This window comes from Salvelinus alpinus, chromosome 6 (genome assembly GCF_045679555.1).
Source record: "Salvelinus alpinus chromosome 6, SLU_Salpinus.1, whole genome shotgun sequence".
NCBI classification, from domain to species: Eukaryota; Metazoa; Chordata; class Actinopteri; order Salmoniformes; family Salmonidae; genus Salvelinus; species Salvelinus alpinus.
In genome coordinates, this window is record NC_092091.1 from 68220427 (window position 1) to 68241889 (window position 21463).

General features: G+C 44.5%; 1 protein-coding gene across 1 annotated transcript in view; it reads right to left on the bottom strand.

Moving 5' to 3' along the window:
* Positions 1-186: 186 nt before the first annotated feature.
* LOC139579169 (RING finger protein 150-like) overlaps positions 187-21463 on the bottom strand; it is a 35841-nt gene continuing 14564 nt past the window's right edge. Inside the window, exons 3-7 of the mRNA XM_071407542.1 lie at positions 21262-21333; positions 20724-20806; positions 20362-20458; positions 20012-20237; positions 187-5555 (exon numbers count right to left, since the gene is read on the bottom strand). Of these exons, the coding sequence (XP_071263643.1) occupies positions 5437-5555; positions 20012-20237; positions 20362-20458; positions 20724-20806; positions 21262-21333 (597 nt within the window). The 3' untranslated portion in view covers positions 187-5436. The remainder of the gene's footprint in view (positions 5556-20011; positions 20238-20361; positions 20459-20723; positions 20807-21261; positions 21334-21463) is intronic.

Below are 21463 nucleotides of genomic sequence, written 5' to 3' on the forward strand. Positions count from 1 at the left end.
ACCGTTCCGTGGAAGGGGCACCGATCCCGAAGAAGTCTACACCTGGTCTGCAGAACACAGGCCTAACACACCTTCACAGCAAAGGAAATAGGCTATAGTACTAGGCTATAAATGTATACTAGACAAAAATATAGATGCAACAATTTGTAAATGTATACTAGACAAAAATATAGACGCAACATGGAACAATTTCAACGATTTTACTGAGTTGCAGTTCACATAAGGAAATCAGTCAATTGAAATAAATTCATTAGGCCCTAATCTATGGATATCACATGACTGGGAATACAGATATGCATTGTTGGTCACAGATAGCTTAAAAAAAGGTAAGGGCGTGGATCAGAAAACCAGTCCGTATCAGGTGTGACCAACATTTGTCTCATGCAGCGCTACGTTTCTCTATTCGCATAGAGTTGATCAGGCTGTTGATTTTGGCCTGTGGAATGTTGTCCCACTCCTCTTCAATGGCTGTGCGAAGTTGCTGAATATTGGAACACGCTGTCGTACACGTCGATCCAGAGCATCCCAAACATGCTCAATGGGTAACATTGTCTGCAGCACAAGGTTCACCCGTGTAATGATCATGCTGTTTAATCAATAAAATAAGCTTTTTGTGCATATGGAGCATTTGGAATATTTAATTTCAGCTCATGAAACATGGGATCAACACTTTACATGTTGCGTTTATATTTTTGTTCAGTGTAATCACTTACACATGTATGAGTTTTAGCAGTATTCCCATGTAGGCTAAGTAGTACTAAAATATAATTATCTTTCATTATTTCCACCAGAAGTATCCCTCTCCTCTCATGAGTGCCCTCAAATTTCCCAGCTGCTACTCCTTTCCAGAGAGCCATTCTTATGTGTCGGGTTCCTGAGAGGCGCAGTGTTCTAAGGAACTACATCTCAGTGCTAGAGGCGTCACCACAGACCCTGGTTTGATTCCAGGCTGTATCACAACTGGCTGTGATTGGGAGTCCCATAGGGCGGTGCCCAATTGGCCTAGCGTCGTCTGGGTTAGGGTTTGGCCGGGGTAGGCCGTCACTGTAAATAATAATTTGTTCTTAACTGACTTGCCAAGTTATATTTAAAAAATTAACTAACCGTATTAGGTGGCTCAAATTACAATGCTATGTGAGTGCAATGGTGCGATGGCAAACACAGATTCGTCCGTCAATTGCCAGATGGTGAAGCATAATTCATTACTCCAGAGAACGCATTTCCACTGCTCCAGAGTCCAATAGCGGCAAGCTTTACACCACTCCAGCCGATGCTTGGCATTGTGATCATAGGCTTGTGCGCGGCTGAGCCGTTGTTGCTCCTAGACGTTTCCACTTCACAATAACAGTAACAGTAACACAATAACAGTGCTTACAATTGCAGCTCTAGCAAGGCAGAAATTTGACAAACTGACTTGTTGGAAAGGTGGCATCCTATGAAGGCGACACGTTGAAAGTTACTGAGCTCTTCAGTACGGGCCATTCTACTGCCAATGTTTGACTATGGAGATTGCATGGGTGGGTGCTCAATGTTATACACCTGTCAGCAATGGGTGTGACAGAAACCACTAATTTGAAGGTGTGTCCACATACTTTTGGCCATGTAGTGTAGTATGCTAGTGTGCATTTCGTAACGAAGCAGCAGAGACCAGCTTATATCATTGGAACATATGATGGTAATTTACATATTGGCCAATGAATCATGTCAGAATAAATCATTTCAATAGCATTGGCTCACCCTAACGGTATCAGAGAGGGTTGACATAAATATTACTGACAATATTACTGACAGCTTCATCACAGTTGGAAAAACTTGCAATAAAATGTATTGTACCTCACAATCATTGACTCACACACGTGCAGCATTGTACTATAGAACTGTACATCATTAACACTGCCAAAAATATTTACATATTCCTCTATATAACAAAATAGCAATACTGTAGAGTTCTGCTGGATATAGCATACAACATTTTCGTAACATTCCCCAAACCCACAGCTGGTATACAAGTCTAGATAAAAGAACACAGACTCTTAAACAGCACACATACAGTGACAATTATGTCATGTGCCATTTCCAATATTGTAGCCCTCTCTCTTAAAAACATGGTCGTGTCAACTGTCAACCGCATTCAAGGTCAACCGTATTCAAAAGATAGTATACAGAACTCTCCTTCAAGTGAAAGTGCATTCTAGGTAGGGTGGGTACACAACCAGTTAAAGAAAGACAACAAGAAAGAGAACTAAAAGCTACATTTAAATGATGAGTTTCTATTATGTATGTTTATGTATACCTGACATAATTATACCATCATTGGGGTAAACAAGAACCTACTATAAGATTATAATATGTGCATTCATTACTTTATATTTGGAAGAACACCCCGGTTTCTATAAGTGTTCATTATGAATATAACAGATATTCATTCGAATTATGTTCAAATCAAGGCCATTGCTTCTTCATGGTCATTAAAAAAAAGAGTTGTTGGAATAAGTGGACGTAAGGAGTTTGAGAATGAGAGAATGACCTTTCAGGAAGTGAAGTCAATTAAACACGACCCCTTACATGAAACAGGAAGCAATTAAAGGCTTTTAAATGTTCTGGCTTCACACAAGTGAAGATGTCAGACACGCATACACACACAGTACAATCAGGATCTAACAAAACCCTCCTCCGAGCTTAATTGCTTCCTCTTATCTTGTCCCCCTGTGCAATACAAACAAATGGGCACATGGAAACGGTGTGGTGTGTGTGCGAAACCAACCCCCAGAGGGAAATCAAATGCTGTTAGTTGTTTATAGGGCCCTCAGCCCATAGTAACAACTGTAGAGCTGCGTGTGGAGAGGCTAGATGAGACTACCATATTTTAATGGATCTCTAGTATTCTGGCCAAGGATGCCATGAGTTCTGGTGGAGCACTTAACACCTCCATGACTCAATCCCCATTCTCTTCCCTTCTCCCATACCGTGCAGTTCCCATCACTGATTTAAAAGCACTGGATTGGTGTAAACATTGGCTGGAGGGCGTTTTCACCATTATAAAATCCATTACGTGAAGTGTGCACACTTAGTGAGAAGTGTGGAGAATCGGAACGCAAAAAGTGACCATAACTGGGAAGAATATGCTTTAACTGAGCCATGTTCAATGCATGACGCACCCACTCTTCAGTCTCCATTCAGTCGATTGATCAAATATACATTTATGACGCTTATACAATATTAATTACACAAATGTAGTGTATTTCACAAACTGATACTGCAAAACAAAGCTAAATGTAATGAGTCTGACACACTAGGAGGGCATACAGAGTACCTAATGCATAAGCATGGGAGATTTCAACATTCTCCCATAGATTCTGTAATCCTTCTCTGATTGACAAGGACAGGGGGATTATGGGTAATATGAGCTTCTTACATAACTGGGAGTTAATTGGTTGTTGATTGGTTGGCGGCCTAAAGGAACCAATGATTAAATGAACGAACACATAGTAAGGAAGAGAAATCCAGTATCAAATAGTAGATGCTCGATCACAACAGTGGCCTTGAGCCATTTCATGCAGATTTTAGCCTGAAAATCAAGTTGCATATTAAAGCAATATAAGATGATCATATGTTAAGGATGAAAGTACACATTTGTAAATGAACCAATGTGTCGAGAACCTTGAGGGGACTCCAAAGGAGAGAGGAACAAAACTCAAATAAAAATTGGCCTTTGATACAATTACAGAGCAGTAATCAAAATCGGGGGAGGAAGGACATAAACCATGAATTAATACATGTAATTCAAACGCATTAGCATTACCAGTGAACTTTTGAAACCAGGCAACTATTCTCTCCACTCCATTTCTACTGGACTGTAAATATTTACCTCCATTTTCTTTTTCTTACAAAAATAAACGTATTTTCATACTAAAATAAATGCTGTTCGTCAGACTTTCGTTTCCCTACACGAATGTACAAAAAAAACGGCAATTTTGAAATTCATCATAGGAAGGAAAAAAAGTTTTATCCTCAGAAGAAATGACTAAGAGGTACAAACTATCTGCAACAGGGTTTAGTCAACTCTTTCATAATGAATTCACAGTCAACCAAAGCCACAACCAATGCATGGTATTCCTTCGCCAGGGGCTATCTAGTCTCTCTAGATGGACCAGTTGCTTCCCACAATGTACCAATGTTCCAGCATACTAGTGCTGTTGCCCTAGGTCTGGGATTTCTCAGACTAGAGGCTATCTAATACACCGAGTTCAGATATAGTAAAATGTAATTTACTTTTATCAACAGACAACTTCGATGTGCTTTTCACTATCCAACCAATGGGTGAACTCAACAACACCCACAATGCCATCTTGCTTTGTCTTCTAGAAACTGAAGCAACATTAATACAAAAACTAAAACTGCAAGAACTTGGCACAGAGCAAATGCACCGCACTGCAGACACACGTTATGTTAGGTAACAGACGATTTCACCACATGCTATTGGGTGGCTCGACTGGGAGATGACATGACATTAAAACGGAATTAAATTCCAATCTGTTCTTCATGAACAAACAGCCACTACTATAGCCTCCTGTGCTGTGTTACTGGCGGTGCTAATAAAGCTTTAGCAGTTTGAAACAGGGCTATAGCTGACGTCATCACTACAAATCTCCATTACCGTGGGCTGTGATTGTCAACTGGTGGGGTAAAACAAACTCGTAGTTGGTCCCCACAACACATGGTGTACTGTACTTCAGAAGTGGAAATTAAACGATAGTCCTAAAGACCCCTAAATTAACGATAAGGATGCAATTTAACAAATCGGATATTCAGAAATGTTTGACAACATGTGCATAGTATAAATGCTACAATACCAACAGCGTTGAATGTTATCGAAATTATTTCAAGCAGAGATGGTGAAAAAACATCAGCTTCAAGTAAATGCTGGTCACTCAGAACACGCACTAACTGTTTTTGACACTCAAAGCCCATGCTGCAGGAGGCTTATATTGACCATATACAGTATAAATAGATATTCCTATAACTAGGTGTAAAGATTTCCGTGTTTCGTTCTGGAATAGTTGGCAGTGATGATCTCGTAGAAAGAAATCAAAATGTCACATGTCCAAAGAGTCAATAAAGTGATGGTGACAACTAACAGAGGTGCTAAACTATACCCCCAGTCCAGAGGCTAATAACAAGAGCTGTGATTGGCTGCCTGGTTTCCATGGCAACTGAACGTGACAGTAGTCAGAAAAGAGAGGCAGGACAGGAGGTACCTGTAGATGAGGCAGTGGGGACAGATAGGTGTGTTGCACTGCTATGGGTTCTATTGCTTGTCTCTTATTTATTTGGAGCCACTACCTCCCATCAGGGGGCCAGGCACTGTCCCTTCGGTCCCGTTTCTCATCTCCATGTCGACCCCTTGATCTTCCTTCCTACTTGGCTCTGATTGGCTCAGGACTTGACCTCGTCACGGTCGTGCCCGAGGGAGAGCTCCATGTCGAACAGACCCACCTCCACAGCCAGGATAAGGGAGGTGTCCGAGTCGCTGCTCAGCGGGGGCTGGTGCTCACCTGCAGGGAGAGAGAGATCAGTCAGCACAGACACAACATGGTGGTCACCTTTAAAGAGAGGGTGATACAGGTAAACCTGAATGGACCCAAAATGGCAGTTAATGTGCAGTAGCAGAGACATGAGGCGACTGATGAGGGCATAGTAGGGAACCTGACGAGATGTAAACTGCTCTGTAAGTGCTGTGATGTCCACTTGACTAAAGACAGACTGCACTACACCAGGTCTTAGGAGATAGCAGCGCTACACCGGGTCTTAGGAGATAGCAGCGATACACCGGGCCGATGGAGATAGCAGCGATACACCGGACCTTAGGAGATAGCAGCGCTACACAGTCAGATGAATAGAAAACAACTAGAGAAGTACAGGGGACCATCAATCTACTTCACATATGCTCTCTATGGACTAACACCACTCCTGTCCCACTTTCCTGCAGCAAATCAGGCCTTTTTCTGGCAACATGCTGTAGCACGGTCCAAAGTGAAGGATAACCGTAATAAGTTAACAGACAGCGCTCGTTGTTTACGCTGCCGGGCATGGCGTGCACAGCGACCTGTCACTGCAACACGGCAATTCAGCAGAACACTGATAGATCAGATCCTTCATCTCGGGGCGGTTGTCAGGCGGCACCGTGAGCTAGTTAGCGACACGACAAACAAACAGAACTCCCATTAACTCCCAGCTAATTGATGCAGGAAGAACACAGACTGTGTGACGGGCTGATAATGAGAGTCTCGGTTGACAACCAACACAACAGAACTAAACAGTGTGTGTGTTAATTACACACCATCCATTTCCAAATACCCTGGCATAAGCTATTTGAATTATACAAGTTGCAAGCAGGCACCAAACATGAGCTGCATCCTCAAGGAGGTAAATGCCAACCTAATACTAATATATAACAGTTCAATCCTGTCTGTCCATGGCTCCATTTTGTCATGGTTACATAAAGGCTTGGAGGGAGAGAGGGAGAGAGAGGGCAGGGAGTCTGAAGACGTGTCCTGAAAGGCTCTGGCATAGCAGCAGGAGTTCAGGCTCTAAGTGATGCCAGCTGCTATTCACAGAGACTGGTGAGGAACAGAGAGAGAGACTGGTGAGGAACAGAGAGAGAGACTGGTGAGGAACAGAGAGAGAGAGAGAGAGAGAGAGATTGGTGAGGAACAGAGAAAGAGACTGGTGAGGAACAGAGAGAGAGAGAGAGAGAGAGACTGGTGAGGAACAGAGAGAGAGACTGGTGAGGAACAGAGAGAGAGACTGGTGAGGAACAGAGAGAGAGACTGGTGAGGAACAGAGAGAGACTGGTGAGGAACAGAGAGAGAGACTGGTGAGGAACAGAGAGAGAGACTGGTGAGGAACAGAGAGAGAGACTGGTGAGGAACAGAGAGAGAGACTGGTGAGGAACAGAGAGAGAGAGAGAGAGAGAGAGAGACTGGTGAGGAACAGAGAGAGAGACTGGTGAGGAACAGAGAGAGAGACTGGTGAGGAACAGAGAGAGAGACTGGTGAGGAACAGAGATAGAGACTGGTGAGGAACAGAGAGAGAGACTGGTGAGGAACAGAGAGAGAGAGAGAGAGAGAGAGACTGGTGAGGAACAGAGAGAGAGACTGGTGAGGAACAGAGAGAGAGACTGGTGAGGAACAGAGAGAGAGACTGGTGAGGAACAGAGAGAGAGACTGGTGAGGAACAGAGAGAGAGAGAGAGAGAGACTGGTGAGGAACAGAGAGAGAGAGAGAGAGGACGAGAGAGAGAGAGAGAGAGAGAGAGAGAGACTGGTGAGGAACAGAGAGAGAGAGAGAGACTGGTGAGGAACAGAGAGAGAGAGAGAGAGAGAGAGAGACTGGTGAGGAACAGAGAGAGAGACTGGTGAGGAACAGAGAGAGAGACTGGTGAGGAACAGAGAGAGAGACTGGTGAGGAACAGAGAGAGAGACTGGTGAGGAACAGAGAGAGAGAGAGAGAGAGAGAGAGACTGGTGAGGAACAGAGAGAGAGAGAGAGAGAGACTGGTGAGGAACAGAGAGAGAGACTGGTGAGGAACAGAGAGAGAGACTGGTGAGGAACAGAGAGAGAGACTGGTGAGGAACAGAGAGAGAGACTGGTGAGGAACAGAGAGAGAGAGAGAGACTGGTGAGGAACAGAGAGAGAGAGAGACTGGTGAGGAACAGAGAGAGTAATAACCTCATCTGCAAGCCGAGAAACTGGGATGGACAGTAACCAAAGAACTGAGAGTGATAACGACAGAGGGGGGACTGAAAATCCCCGACCTACTATTCGTGAAAGGTAGACTGGGTGTCGTTGCGGACGTAACAGTGAGATACGAGAGGAACGGGGACACCCTCGAGAAGGGCAGAGCAGAAAAGGTGGAAAAATACCTCCCCATCGCCCCGATCATTGCGAAACAGTTCAGCCTCAGCAGGGTGCTGGTCTACGGCTTCCCGATGGGAGGCCGCGGGAAGTGGCCCACCTCTTAACTTTGAACTGCTGAGAACACTGGGCCTATCAAAGCCGCGAAGTGCGAGGTTCGCGACTCTGATCAGTAGACGAACCCTGCTGTACTCACTGGACATCCTAAAGGCCTTTGGCCTAGAATGCAAGGTCGGGCGTCCGGCCGGGACCGGAAGAGAGGACGAGGAAGACGAAATGGAAACGACAGGGCAGGGCCAACAGTAGAATGGTGACTATAGCGGGCAGGAAATATACAAACAAATGGGCCGGGGAACAGGACCCCAATACCTAATAACGGTGACGAGTCCATATAAGTTTAAGGCCCAAGCAATGGGGCCGTGCCAGCAATAGAACAACGATTATAGCGGGCAAGAAATAATATAAACACTATGGGCGACCTCGAGCGGAAACGAGAGGGAAACAGGTCGCAACGTGAGCCAAGTGACACAGGATGCACTTCCTGAACGCCGAAAAAAGGTGCCGCCGGTGGGTTGGGTACCACCGGTGAAATCTTCTTATCTTGACCCAGTACAGCCTCAGAGGAATGGCAACTCCAAGGAGACTGGTCCTCCCAGGGTTTCTCCATTGGGCCCGACTAATAGGGAGTTTTTATTCCTGGCCGCCGTACACCGTCTCAAACGCGGTTAGCTCCAAGGAGTACAGGCTGGGTCAGGGGATCCATCGAAGTACAATTTTACCCCGCCTTCCATCACTGACTTGTAGTGTTCCGAAGGGCCCGTTAGTAGGGAAGTCTGCTGATTATGCCGAATATCATCCCGTTCAACTAAGGCTGGGTTAAAGCTAGATATGTGAGGAGTGGAAAGGGAATTTTAACCCCACGAGTGTGTTGCATCGTGGAGAGTAAGTAAGGCCTCCGGTCGGTAGGAGGCGGCTGATGCGCAGCCTATAAAACGTAGAAATGTCAATCTCGCCGGGTTTGGAGCAAGCGGGTGTCAAAGTGAAGATATCCGACCGGCGGAACTCCTGTAGTTGCCCGTGCTCCTCACACTCAGTGTGTAAATATCGAGGTCGCGCAGGTTACGGCGAGAGCAACTATGACTCTCTTCAGGTAGCCAAATGCCTCGTCATCTAATTAGTGACGCGCATGAATGGATGAACGAGATTCCCACTGTCCCTACCTACTATCTAGCGAAACCACAGCCAAGGGAACGGGCTTGGCAGAATCAGTGGGGAAAGAAGACCCTGTTGAGCTTGACTCTAGTCTGGCACTGTGAAGAGACATGAGAGGTACAGGGAAGAGACTCAGGGGTTATGCTAATTTGGTATAGAGCAGACCTAACTCACTCCATTAAATTAATCAAAACAGGAACATTTTACATTTGGCTAGAAATTCAAAAGGAAATTATCTTAACAGAGAAAAATGTCCTCCTGTGTGCTACCTATATCCCCCCACTAGAATCCCCATACTTTAATGAAGACAGCTTCTCCATCCTGGAGGGGGAAATCAATCATTTCCAGGCCCAGGGACATGTATTAGTCTGTGGCGACCTAAATGCCAGAACCGGACAAGAACCTGACACCCTCAGCACACAGGGGGACAAACACCTGCCTGCAGGTGACAGCATTCCCTCCCACATATGCCCCCCTAGGCACAACTATGACAACATAACCAACAAAAACGGGTCACAACTCCTGCAGCTCTGTCGCACGCTGGGTATGTACATAGTCAATGGTAGGCTTCGAGGGGACTCTTATGGTAGGTACACCTATAGCTCATCTCTTGGCAGTAGCACTGTAGACTACTTTATCACTGACCTCAACCCAGAGTCTCTCAGAGCGTTCAGTCAGCCCACTGACACCCCTATCAGACCACAGCAAAATGACAGTCTACTTGAACAGAGCAATACTCAATCATGAGGCATCAAAGCCAAAGGAACTGAGTAACATTAAGAAATGCTATAGATGGAAGGAATGCAGTTTGGAAACCTACCAAAAAACAATTAGGCAACAACAAATTCAATCCCTTTTAGACAATTTCCTGGGTAAAACGTTCCACTGCAATAGTGAAGGTGTAAACTTGGCAGTAGAAAATCTTAACAGTATATTTGACCTCAGCTTCCCTATCAAATCTAAAAATCTCAAATAGAAAACTGAAGAAAATGAACAACAATGACAAATGGTTTGATGAAGAATGCAAAAATCTAAGAAAGAAATTGAGAGACCTGTCCAACCAAAAACATAGAGATCCGGAAAACCTGAGTCTACGCCTTCACTATGGTGAATCACTAAAACAATACAGAAATACACTACGGAAAAAGAAGGAACAGCACGTCAGAAATCAGCTCAATGTAATTGAAGAATCCATAGACTCTAACCACTTCTGGGGAAATTGGAAAACACTAAACAAACAACAACACGAAGAATTATCTATCCAAAATGGAGATGTATGGGTAAACCACTTCTCCAATCTTTTTGGCTCTATAACAAAGAATAAAGAGCAAAAACATATACATGATCAAATACAAATCTTAGAATCAACTATTAAAGACTACCAGAACCCACTGGATTCTCCAATTACCTTGAATGAGTCACAGGACAAAATAAAAACCCTCCAACCCAAAAAGGCCTGTGGTGTTGATGGTATCCTTAATGAAATTATCAAATATACAGACAACAAATTCCAATTGGCTATACTAAAACTCTTTAACATCGTCCTTAGCTCTGGCATCTTCCCCAATATTTGGAACCAAGGCTGGTCACCCCAATCCACAAAAGTGGAGACAAATTTGACCCCAATAACTACCGTGGAATATGCGTCAACAGTAACCTTGGGAAAATCCTCTGCATTATCATTAACAGCAGACTCGTACATTTCCTCAATGAAAACAATGTACTGAGCAAATGTCAAATTGGCTTTTTCCCAAAATACCGTACAACAGACCATGTATTCATCCTACACACCCTAATTGACAACCAAACAAACCAAAACAAAGGCAAAGTCTTCTCATGCTTTGTTGATTTCAAAAAAGCCTTCGACTCAATTTGGCATGAGGGTCTGCTATACAAATTGATGGAAAGTGGTGTTGGGGGTAAAACATACGACATTATAAAATCCATGTACACAAACAACAAGTGTGCGATTAAAATTGGCAAAAAACACACAAATTTCTTCACACAGGGTCGTGGGGTGAGACAGGGATGCAGCTTAAGCCCCACCCTCTTCAACATATATATCAACGAATTGGCGCGAGCACTAGAAAAGTCTGCAGCACCCGGCCTCACCCTACTAGAATCCGAAGTTAAATGTCTACTGTTTGCTGATGATCTGGTGCTTCTGTCACCAAACAAGGAGGGCCTACAGCAGCACCTAGATCTTCTGCACAGATTCTGTCAGACCTGGGCCCTAACAGTAAATCTCAGTAAGCCCAAAATAATGGTGTTCCAAAGAAGGTCCAGTCGCCAGGACCACAAATACAAATTCCATCTAGACACTGTTGCCCTAGAGCACACAAAAAACTATACATACCTTGGCCTAAACATCAGCGCCACAGGTAACTTCCACAAAGCTGTGAATGATCTGAGAGACAAGGCAAGGGTATTCTATGCCATCAAAAGGAACATAAATTTCAACATAGCAATTAGGATCTGGCTAAAAATACTTGAATCAGTCATAGAGCCCATTGCCCTTTATGGTTGTGAGGTCTGGGGTCCGCTCACCAACCAAGACTTCACAAAATGGGACAAACACCAAATTGAGACTCTGCATGCAGAATTCTGCAAAAATATCCTCCGTGTACAACGTAGAACACCAAATAATGCATGCAGAGCAGAATTAGGCCGATACCCACTAATTATCAAAATCCAGAAAAGAGCCATTAAATTCTACAACCACCTAAAAGGAAGCGATTCCCAAATCTTCCATAACAAAGCCATCACCTACAGAGAGATGAACCTGGAGAAGAGCCCCCTAAGCAAGCTGGTCCTGGGGCTCTGTTCACAAACACACCCCACAGAGCCCCAGGACAACAGCACAATTAGACCCAACCAAATCATGAGAAAACAAAAAGATAATTACTTGACACATTGGACAGAATTAACAAAAAAACAGAGCAAACTAGAATGCTATTTGGCCCTAAACAGAGAGTACACAGTGGCAGAATACCTGACCACTGTGACTGACCCAAACTTAAGGAAAGCTTTGACTATGTACAGACTCAGTGAGCATAGCCTTGCTATTGAGAAAGGCCGCCGTAGGCAGACATGGCTCTCAAGAGAAGACAGGCTGTGCCCACTGCCCACAAAATTAGGTGGAAACTGAGCTGCACTTCCTAACCTCCTGCCCAATGTATGACCATATTAGAGAGACATATTTCCCTCAGATTACATAGATCCACAAAGAATTCGAAAACAAATCCAATTTTGATAAACTCCCATATCTACTGGGTGAAATTCCACAGTGTGCAATCACAGCAGCAAGATTTGTGACCTGTTGCCACAAGAAAAGGGCAACCAGTGAAGAACAAACACCATTGTAAATACAACCCATATTTATGCTAATTTATTTTCCCTTGTGTACTTTAACCATTTGTACAACACTGTGTATATATATATATATACACAATATATATATATATATATATATATATATTATCTACCTCACTTGCTTTGGCAATGTTAACACATGTTTCCCATGCCAATAAAGCCCCTTGAATTGAATTGAATTGAGAGAGACTGGTGAGGAACAGAGAGAGAGAGAGAGACTGGTGAGGAACAGAGAGAGAGAGAGAGAGACTGGTGAGGAACAGAGAGAGAGAGAGAGAGAGAGAGAGAGAGACTGGTGAGGAACAGAGAGAGAGAGAGAGAGACTGGTGAGGAACAGAGAGAGAGAGAGCGACTGGTGAGGAACAGAGAGAGAGAGAGAGAGAGAGAGAGAGAGAGAGAGAGAGACTGGTGAGGAACAGAGAGAGAGAGAGAGACTGGTGAGGAACAGAGAGAGAGAGAGAGAGAGACTGGTGAGGAACAGAGAGAGAGAGAGAGAGAGACTGGTGAGGAACAGAGAGAGAGAGAGAGAGACTGGTGAGGAACAGAGAGAGAGAGAGAGAGACTGGTGAGGAACAGAGAGAGAGAGAGAGAGAGGTGAGGAACAGAGAGAGAGAGAGAGACTGGTGAGGAACAGAGAGAGAGAGAGAGACTGGTGAGGAACAGAGAGAGAGAGGCTTGCGTTAGGAGAGTAAAGGCGTTAGGAGTCAGTCAGTAGCTCTAGTCTGAGGGAGGGAGAGGGAGAGAGCGAGAGAGAAACTGACAGTCTGAATGTTATTGGGAGAGAGAGAGGAAGAAGGCAGAGGGAGGGGAGAAAGGAAGAAAGTGTGTGCCTGCCCCTGTAACCATGACAACCCCATCCAGATGGGTTGATGTGTGTCCAGTGGGGGTAAGCTATCACTAGGAGGAGCCAGAACCCCGTCTCAGCACTGCAGACACACACACACACACACACACACACACACACACACACACACACACACACACACACACACACACACACACACACACACACACACACACACACACACACACACACACACACACACACACACACACACACACACACACACACACACACACCTCATCATAATCCTCTTAGAAGCCAGGCTGACAGACCTACGGCTGCCAGGAGCCTGTGTTAGCAGTGCTACCTATCTATAATAACATCACTAGGGAGATCAAACAATTATATCAGTTAGGAAAGACCAGGAGCACTTGGTATGACTCAGCTACTTGGAGGCTTAATTGTCCTGTATGACTCAAAATGAACAGCTCTGCTGGTTGTCACTTCAAATCAGAGCGGTATAATACAAAGCAGGTTCAAGGAGTTAGCCAGCTAACTTGCCTGAATATTCTGAGATATCTTTATAGTTTTTTTTATAAAGATAAACTTGAAATGGTCTAATTGAGTCAACAACACATCTCTAAACTTAGCTTTCCTAATGAACCAGAAAATAAACTGTTATTTCTGGTTGTTTATCAAAGTCAGCTGGCTAACTCCTCCTACTTAGTAGTGTAGCCCTAAGACATACTGTGTTACTCTTCGAGGGGAGTACTGATCTGGGATCAGTTTAGATCGTAGTAAATACCATTATATGTACAGCCTTCCTACTTCGAGACACTGTGAATATGGGCCTGGAGCTTTATTTCTCCCTACCCCAAATGTCATTCCCCTCAGTGCACGCCAACTTTGTTTTACTGCCTATACTGCAGTAAGCGATCGTGCTGGTGACAGCCAGACTACAATAAGGATAAAGGCCTAGAGTGGCAGTACTGCCGTGCCATTCCATAAGCACTGACTCAGCCCGATTGGGCTCTGCGTTTTCCGCAACCCACAAATCACTCTCCCTGACAACACAGATCCATCCTGGGGCTTAAAATAAACAGCAGCTGGGGGGTTTTGAATACGCCCCGGGATGGAACCGAGGAAGCGAATATTTAACACAAAGGTAGGTGTGACAAGCAATGCCAAGGCTCGAAAAGGGGACAAGCTGCGCACAGGTGAAAGACATACAGCCATGTAAACTCGGTGTAAAAAGCGAAGGTAGAACATTGACTGGCATTCATGGGAGCGCAAGAAATTGGTTTGTGTTATGCGAATGAGGGAGGGATACAAAAAAGTACACGGTTCTCGCTAGTTTTCGAATCTTTTGAAGGGGCTTAGCAGGTTGACGCTGTCCAAAGTGTTTGCCAGGTCTTTAAGGTACAGTAGAGGCCTCAGGAAGCTAATAAGACGCTGTCACAAAGGCACCATTAACTTGTTCCATTGGCTCGAGAGGCGAGCGTTTTGGTCGGAGGCCCCGCCAACTGTAGGTGGAATTTCAGCACGGTGGACAGGATGTGGGCCGTGCCAGCGTCAACACACTCCTGCCCCACTCTCCGGACTGCAGGCAGGCAGGCAGGCAGGCAGGCAGGCAGGCAGGCAGGCAGGCAGGCAGACAGCCAGCCTAATAAGTTCCATGTGCTAACCAGCTGTTAAACAAACAGGCTCAAAAAACACAATGTGCCTATCAATGGCTCAGTGCTGTAGTGCCTTATGCTAATAACTTGCTAATAGCAAGCACGGCAACCTTAAAACATACTGGGATGCTACGTATGTAAACCATGCCAATGCATTTGGGTTAGCTTGGGACTTTGAAAAAAGGGAGCACTATTCCTTCTCTCCTGCTCTGGCCAGGGACTGGATTCAGGGAACAGTAAAGCAGGTGGCTGATGGCCTAGTTCTGGCCCTGGGCTAGCTAAGCCACGCCAGTACAGCAGCCCTGGGTTAGCTAAGCCACGCCAGTACAGCAGCCCTGGGCTAGCTAAGCCACGCCAGTACAGCAGCCCTGGGGTAGCTAAGCCACGCCAGTACAGCAGCCCTGGGGTAGCTAAGCCACGCCAGTACAGCAGCCCTGGGCTAGCTAAGCCACACCAGTACAGCAGCCCTGGGCTAGCTAATCCACGCCAGTACAGCAGCCCTGGGCTAGCTAATCTACGCCAGTACAGCAGCCCTGGGCTAGCAAACCACGCCAGTACAAGGCTGCATTTGAAATGGTACCGTATTACCTATATAGTGCACTACTTTTGACTAGAGCCCTATGACCCCTGGTCAAAAAAAGTGCACTATATAGGTAATAGGGTGTCGTTGTGGACGCACATGTGAAGAACCAGGACATTGTGGTCTGTTAGAGAGAGCAACTACTCTCTGTTCTGGTGGAGACAGAGAGGACACTGTGGTCTATTTCAGAATACAGTACTCCTCTTATATCCCACCATAGCACAGCTCTGAACATGACAGGTAAGGGGGAGTGTTCTGGTGTGAGTTCCCTGGTTTGTGTTGAGGAAGTACAGGTTAGTTGAAGACGTTCTGTTAGTGCTGGGATGGAACCAAAGCATAGGTGTGTGTGAGAGAGTGTGTTACATGTATATGCATATATTTGTGTGTGTGTTGATGCGCATATGTTTGTTTGTGTGTGTGTTGATGCGCATATGTTTGTTTGTGTGTGTGTGTGTGTGTGTGTGTGTGTGTGTGTGTGTGTGTGTGTGTGTGTGTGTGTGTGTGTGTGTGTGTGTGTGTGTGTGTGTGTGTGTGTGTGTGTTGATGCGCATCCTGACCGGTCTCTTGTTTCAGTCCCTTGGCCTTCAGCTGATGTGGAAAACAGTAAGAGTTTTTAATCTTCAAAAAGTCACAGAAGATGAGGTCTTATCTGCACGATCTGCTATAGATTCTAAGAAATTCTAAGACAATCTGGATCCATATTTACTCAAGTGTGCGACACTTGCTAGTGTAGTGACGCATATCTTTAATCAAACATTTGTCGTAGGAAAGATTCCTAAATCTTGGAAAACAGCTTTTGTTTTACCACTCCTCAAGGGAGGTGATGATAGTGAATTGGATAATTATCGGCCCATCTCTAAGCTCTCCTGTTTGGCTAAAATTCTAGAGTCATTGGTGAATAGGCAACTACAATCTTTTTTAACTGTTAACAATACTCTTTCTAGTAATCAATCTGGCTTCAGACCTAAACACAGTACTTTTACAGCCACTGTACATATTGTAAATTATATTACTAATGCTCTAGATCAGGGGTGTCAAAGTCAAATGGACGGAGGGCCAAATAAAAAATTTAGCTACAAGCCGAGGGCCGGACTGTTCGAATGTTCATTGAAAAAATTTTAAATGACGCATATAGTCTAGTGAACCTAATTGAACCTACTGAAAACCTAACAAATATATTCCAATATGATCAGATAAATAAAGCAATATTTTCTTATGGCTCTGTCAGTAATCTTTAATTTTCAACAGACACAAAAGACAAATTTCCTTTATATAAAAATCCCCATAACATGAACATTAAATGAAAGAAACCGGTATTCAAGGCACCATCAGTAGCCTATATTTTCTATTTTAGCAAAAGTGGGCTAAATTTACTTCAAAGAAAAAAACAATAATAGCAATTTTCTATCATCCACTCAACTGAAATATTTTTAAAATATAATTGGATTGAAATACAATAAAATAAAGTGCAAAAATCTATTAATCAAAAACAACACTTTGTTTAAGGAGAAGTAACATGCAGTGAAAACAAATATTAAACTTTAACTTTTAAACTTGAACTGAGTAAAAACTCTAAATATGTGATTGCACAGTAATGTTCACTTGTTTGAGGTTGAGGGTGATACTTGGTGGTGTCCCATCTTTTCCACAAGTTCATCAATGTTCGGGGTAAGGCTCTGAGCTGAGGAAATCCTCAGAATTGAGTGGAGGTGTTCAGCAGTAAGTCGACTTCTGTGTGATGTTTTGTTCAGGTTCATCAAAGAAAACAGTTGTTCACACAGGTATGTGCTGCCAAACATAGACAACGTTTGAGCAGCCTGGATGCGCAGCTGGGGCATTGTGTCGGGGAGGAAACGGGCGAACTCCGCAGCACCCACTGCCGCATATTTTGCCCTCAGTGCATCATTGCATTGGAGGTCAATCAACTCCATTTGGAGGTTTGGTGGTGAGCTTTCCACGTCAACAGCAAATGGGTTACCGAGCAGTTCCAACCTGCTTTTTTGTGCTTCAAAGTCAGCAAATCGGCGTCGAAAGTCAGCGGCAAGCATACCTATTTTATCAGCCAACTGTGCGCTCGGGAACGCACTGGTAGAGAGCTTCTCTTTCATGGTCTGGCAGCTGGGAAAGTGGCTCAAATTTTCTTTCCGCATCTGCGTCTCCCACAGAGTCAGTTTGGTTTTAAATGACTTCACTGTACTGTACATATCAGAGATGACATGATCCCGACCCTGCAGCTGCAAGTTCATTGCATTCAGATGACTCGTAATGTCACACAGAAAAGCCATTTCACACAGAAACATTTCGTCTCGGAGTTGTGTTGTGTCTTTCCCTTTGCTGTCCAAGAACAGACAAATCTCCTCACGAAGCTCGAAACATCTTTGAAGCACCTTTCCCTGGCTTAGCCATCGCACCTCTGTGTGATAAGGCAAATCACCATGCTCCGTTTCTAACTCCGTCAGAAATGCCTTGAACTGGCGGTGATTCAAACCTTTGGCTCTGATAAAGTTAACTGTGCGCGTGATGATGCTCATTACATGCTCCATTTTCAAGGCTTTACCGCACAACGCTTCCTGGTGTATGATACAATGATAAGCTGTCAGCTCACCTGTCGCGTTTTCCTCTTGCATCTTTTCCCGTATCTTCGCCACCAGTCCGCTCCTGTGTCCACACATCGCAGGTGCTCCGTCGGTTGTCAAACCCACGAGTTTTTCCCAAGGCAGCCCCATCTCATTTACACATCTTGACACCTCTTCATACAAATCATGCCCCGTAGTTGTGCCATGCATAGGACGTAAAGCCAAAAACTCCTCTGTCACGCTTAGGCTGGAGTCCACTCCGCGGATGAAAATTGACAACTGGGCAATGTCAGAAATGTCGGTGCTCTCATCCACAGCCAAGGAATATGCAATGAAATCTTTTCCCTTTTTCACAAGCTGCTCTTTTAGATTGATGGACAACTGGTCTACTCTCTCGGCAATGGTGTTTCTGCTCAGACTCACATTTAAAAAGAGTTGCCTTTTTTCTGGGCAAACTTCGTCACAAACTTTAATCATGCAGTTTTTGATGAAATCCCCCTCCGTATGGCCGGGCTGATTTAGCGATCTCTTCTGCCAAAATAAAACTGGCCTTGACAGCAGCCTGGCCTTGTGATTTGGCTTTTTTGAACAGAGCCTGTCGAGATTTGAGGCCTCGTTTTAATTCCTCTGCCTTTTGTAGCCTTTGTTCCATGTCCATATTCTTGTTTTTGTCCGCGTGTTTCGTTTCATAATGTCGTCTCAGATTATACTCTTTCAGTACCGCCACACTTTCTCCACACAGAAGACACACAGGTTTTCCAGCTACCTCCGTGAACATATACTCCGACTCCCACCTTGTTTGAAACCCCCGGTTCTCAGTGTCCACCTTCCGTTTTGCCATTTTTGATGGGTATCTGAAAGTTAATTTTACTGTGATGCTGACGACTGCTGTGCCAATAAATATTGAAATGAAGCAGCCTACTGCTCGGTGCGTCACCGTTGCATTGTGGGAAATGTAGTATTGGTGCGTGTAAAAGATCTGCGGGCTGCCGGCTTGCTGCGGTCTGCGGGCCGGTTCTAATAATAAATCAAGATCATCCCAGGGGCCGTAAAAAACCTTCTCGCGGGCCGGATGTGGCCCGCGGGCCTTGACTCTGACATATGTGCTCTATAGAAACAGGACATGTTTGTCCTCTACAAATAGAAGACAAATTGTGCAAGATACTTTTATGTCCGTTATAGATTATGGGGATATTATCTACATGCATGCTACGGCATCAACACTTAAATCGCTGGATGCTACTTATCATTGCACACTTAGGTTTATTGCAGGTGCTAGCTACAGAACTCACCACTGTGTTTTATATCAAAATGTGGGTTGGACTTCGCTGTCCATGAGACGAGAACAACATGCTCTCGTGTTTGTCTATAAGCACTTCTGAATAAACTACCTTATTTATCATCACTCATCAATATTAGAGTTATAATTCCTAAAACCAGGTCTCAACATGGATTACACTTGAGGCCCCTGCGATCTCCACAGAGTTGGGTATGGCTGCCTTTTCCTGTTACGCTCCTTGCCTATGGAATAGCCGGCAGACTAAACTTAAACTTGAGACTCTTGTCTCCCTTGCCCATTTGAAATATATATTGGAGGATTTTTATTTTTGTATTGCTTGTAACTGTTTCGGGTAATGCAAGTTCTTGTGCTGTTAGGGGAATAACCTGTGTAAATGTAATAATCTGCTGCTGTATTTTTTTGTGTTATCTGTGATCGTTTTGTTTGTCTTGTGTAGTTTCTTAATCATTGTACCTAAACTGTATGTGTAACATGTATACGCAGGGCCCAGCTGTAAAAGAGACCTTGCTCTCAGTCTGTGTTCCTTGTTGAAATAAAGGTATAATAATGTGTGTGTGTGTGTGTGTGCAGGTGCACAGGTGTGTGTCTATACTCACTGCTGGCGATGTGTCGGCTGTCCCCGGCCTGTGGTAGTGTCTCGTGGGCGTCGTGGTAGACCTGAGGCAGCCCTATCGTCCTGTTCATGTCCATTGTGTCCAGCACCACCGAGCTCTCCTCCCCGTTCACCGTGATGTCACGGACCCCTGTGATGGGGTTGGTGGGCGGGCCTCCCACTGACATCTCATAGTCTGGCGGAATGTCATCCCCACAGTCAAAGTTGGGCTGAAATCAATCAATCAAATATAAACAACAACAACAAAAAACTTTCCAAAAATAAAATCTCTTCAGGATCAGGGTTGGGAATGAAAGAGAGATGGATAGATTTTGAAAGACAGAAACTCCTTACTGGTATTCCCAGCGCTTTGAGGATGTTCATTTTACACATGGGACAGGTCCGGTGGTCCAGAAGCCAGGGGTCCACACAGCTTTTATGGAAGATGTGCCTGAGGACAGAGTCACACACACGAACACGCATAGCATTGATGATGTCATCCATAGTAACAGTCTCCTTGGTAACATAGCATCACTCACCATGCTCTACATATGCTCGCAGGTACAGAACAGAATATTATTGTAGCATATTAATGACTACCAATCATTAGCAATAGACCTACTGCAACACATGATCTATCGGAGACAATGATAGTAATGGGTGTCAATGTGTCTGCTCTCTCTAGTTACACTGAAAAATGGGAGAGGCTGTCGTACCTGCACGGCAATATCCTAACAACATCATTCGCTTTATAGACCTCGATGCACACAGCACAGTTGTCAAAGTCAGACTCCGTTTCCTAGAACACCAAACACACAGGAGACATTTGGTTGGTTGTCTAGTCTCGTTTTAATTTCCTGGAAGGTGAATAAAGCGGAGCGGATCAAAAGCCATGCAGCGTGTATAATTAATTAAAATTATAACACACACACACACACACAGAAAATAAAAATGAGTCAGTCATTATCATTGGGCTGATGGAAGTTCATTATCAAATGCTGCGCTTAGCAGGAGCGTGGGGAAACGGTTCGCTTCGGTTTAAAACCCTACAATCAAGGTCATATCCCTGCTACTTAAATAGGTGGTTTTGGAAACACTTTACTTGAAGAGGGTCTATACATAAGGCATTCATAACACCTTCATGAAACCAGTCATGAAACCTTTACGAGTGTGGCAGTATCATTCATAACAACCTTCGTAACACATTTATCCAACATCATAGAAGAGGTTAGTAAAGCATGCAGCCAGGTCTACCTTGTCTCCTTTCCTGATGGTTCGTACTTGGAGCTTACTGATGGCCTTCTTGGCTGCGTCTCCGAGACGTCTCTGCTCATAGAAGATCAAAGAACAACAAAGAAGGTGGGGGAAAGATAAGCAACCCAACCTGGCAACCCAAAAGAGAGAAAAGAATGTCTGGAATTTCCTATATATCCAATAACCACTGACAAGACAAGGA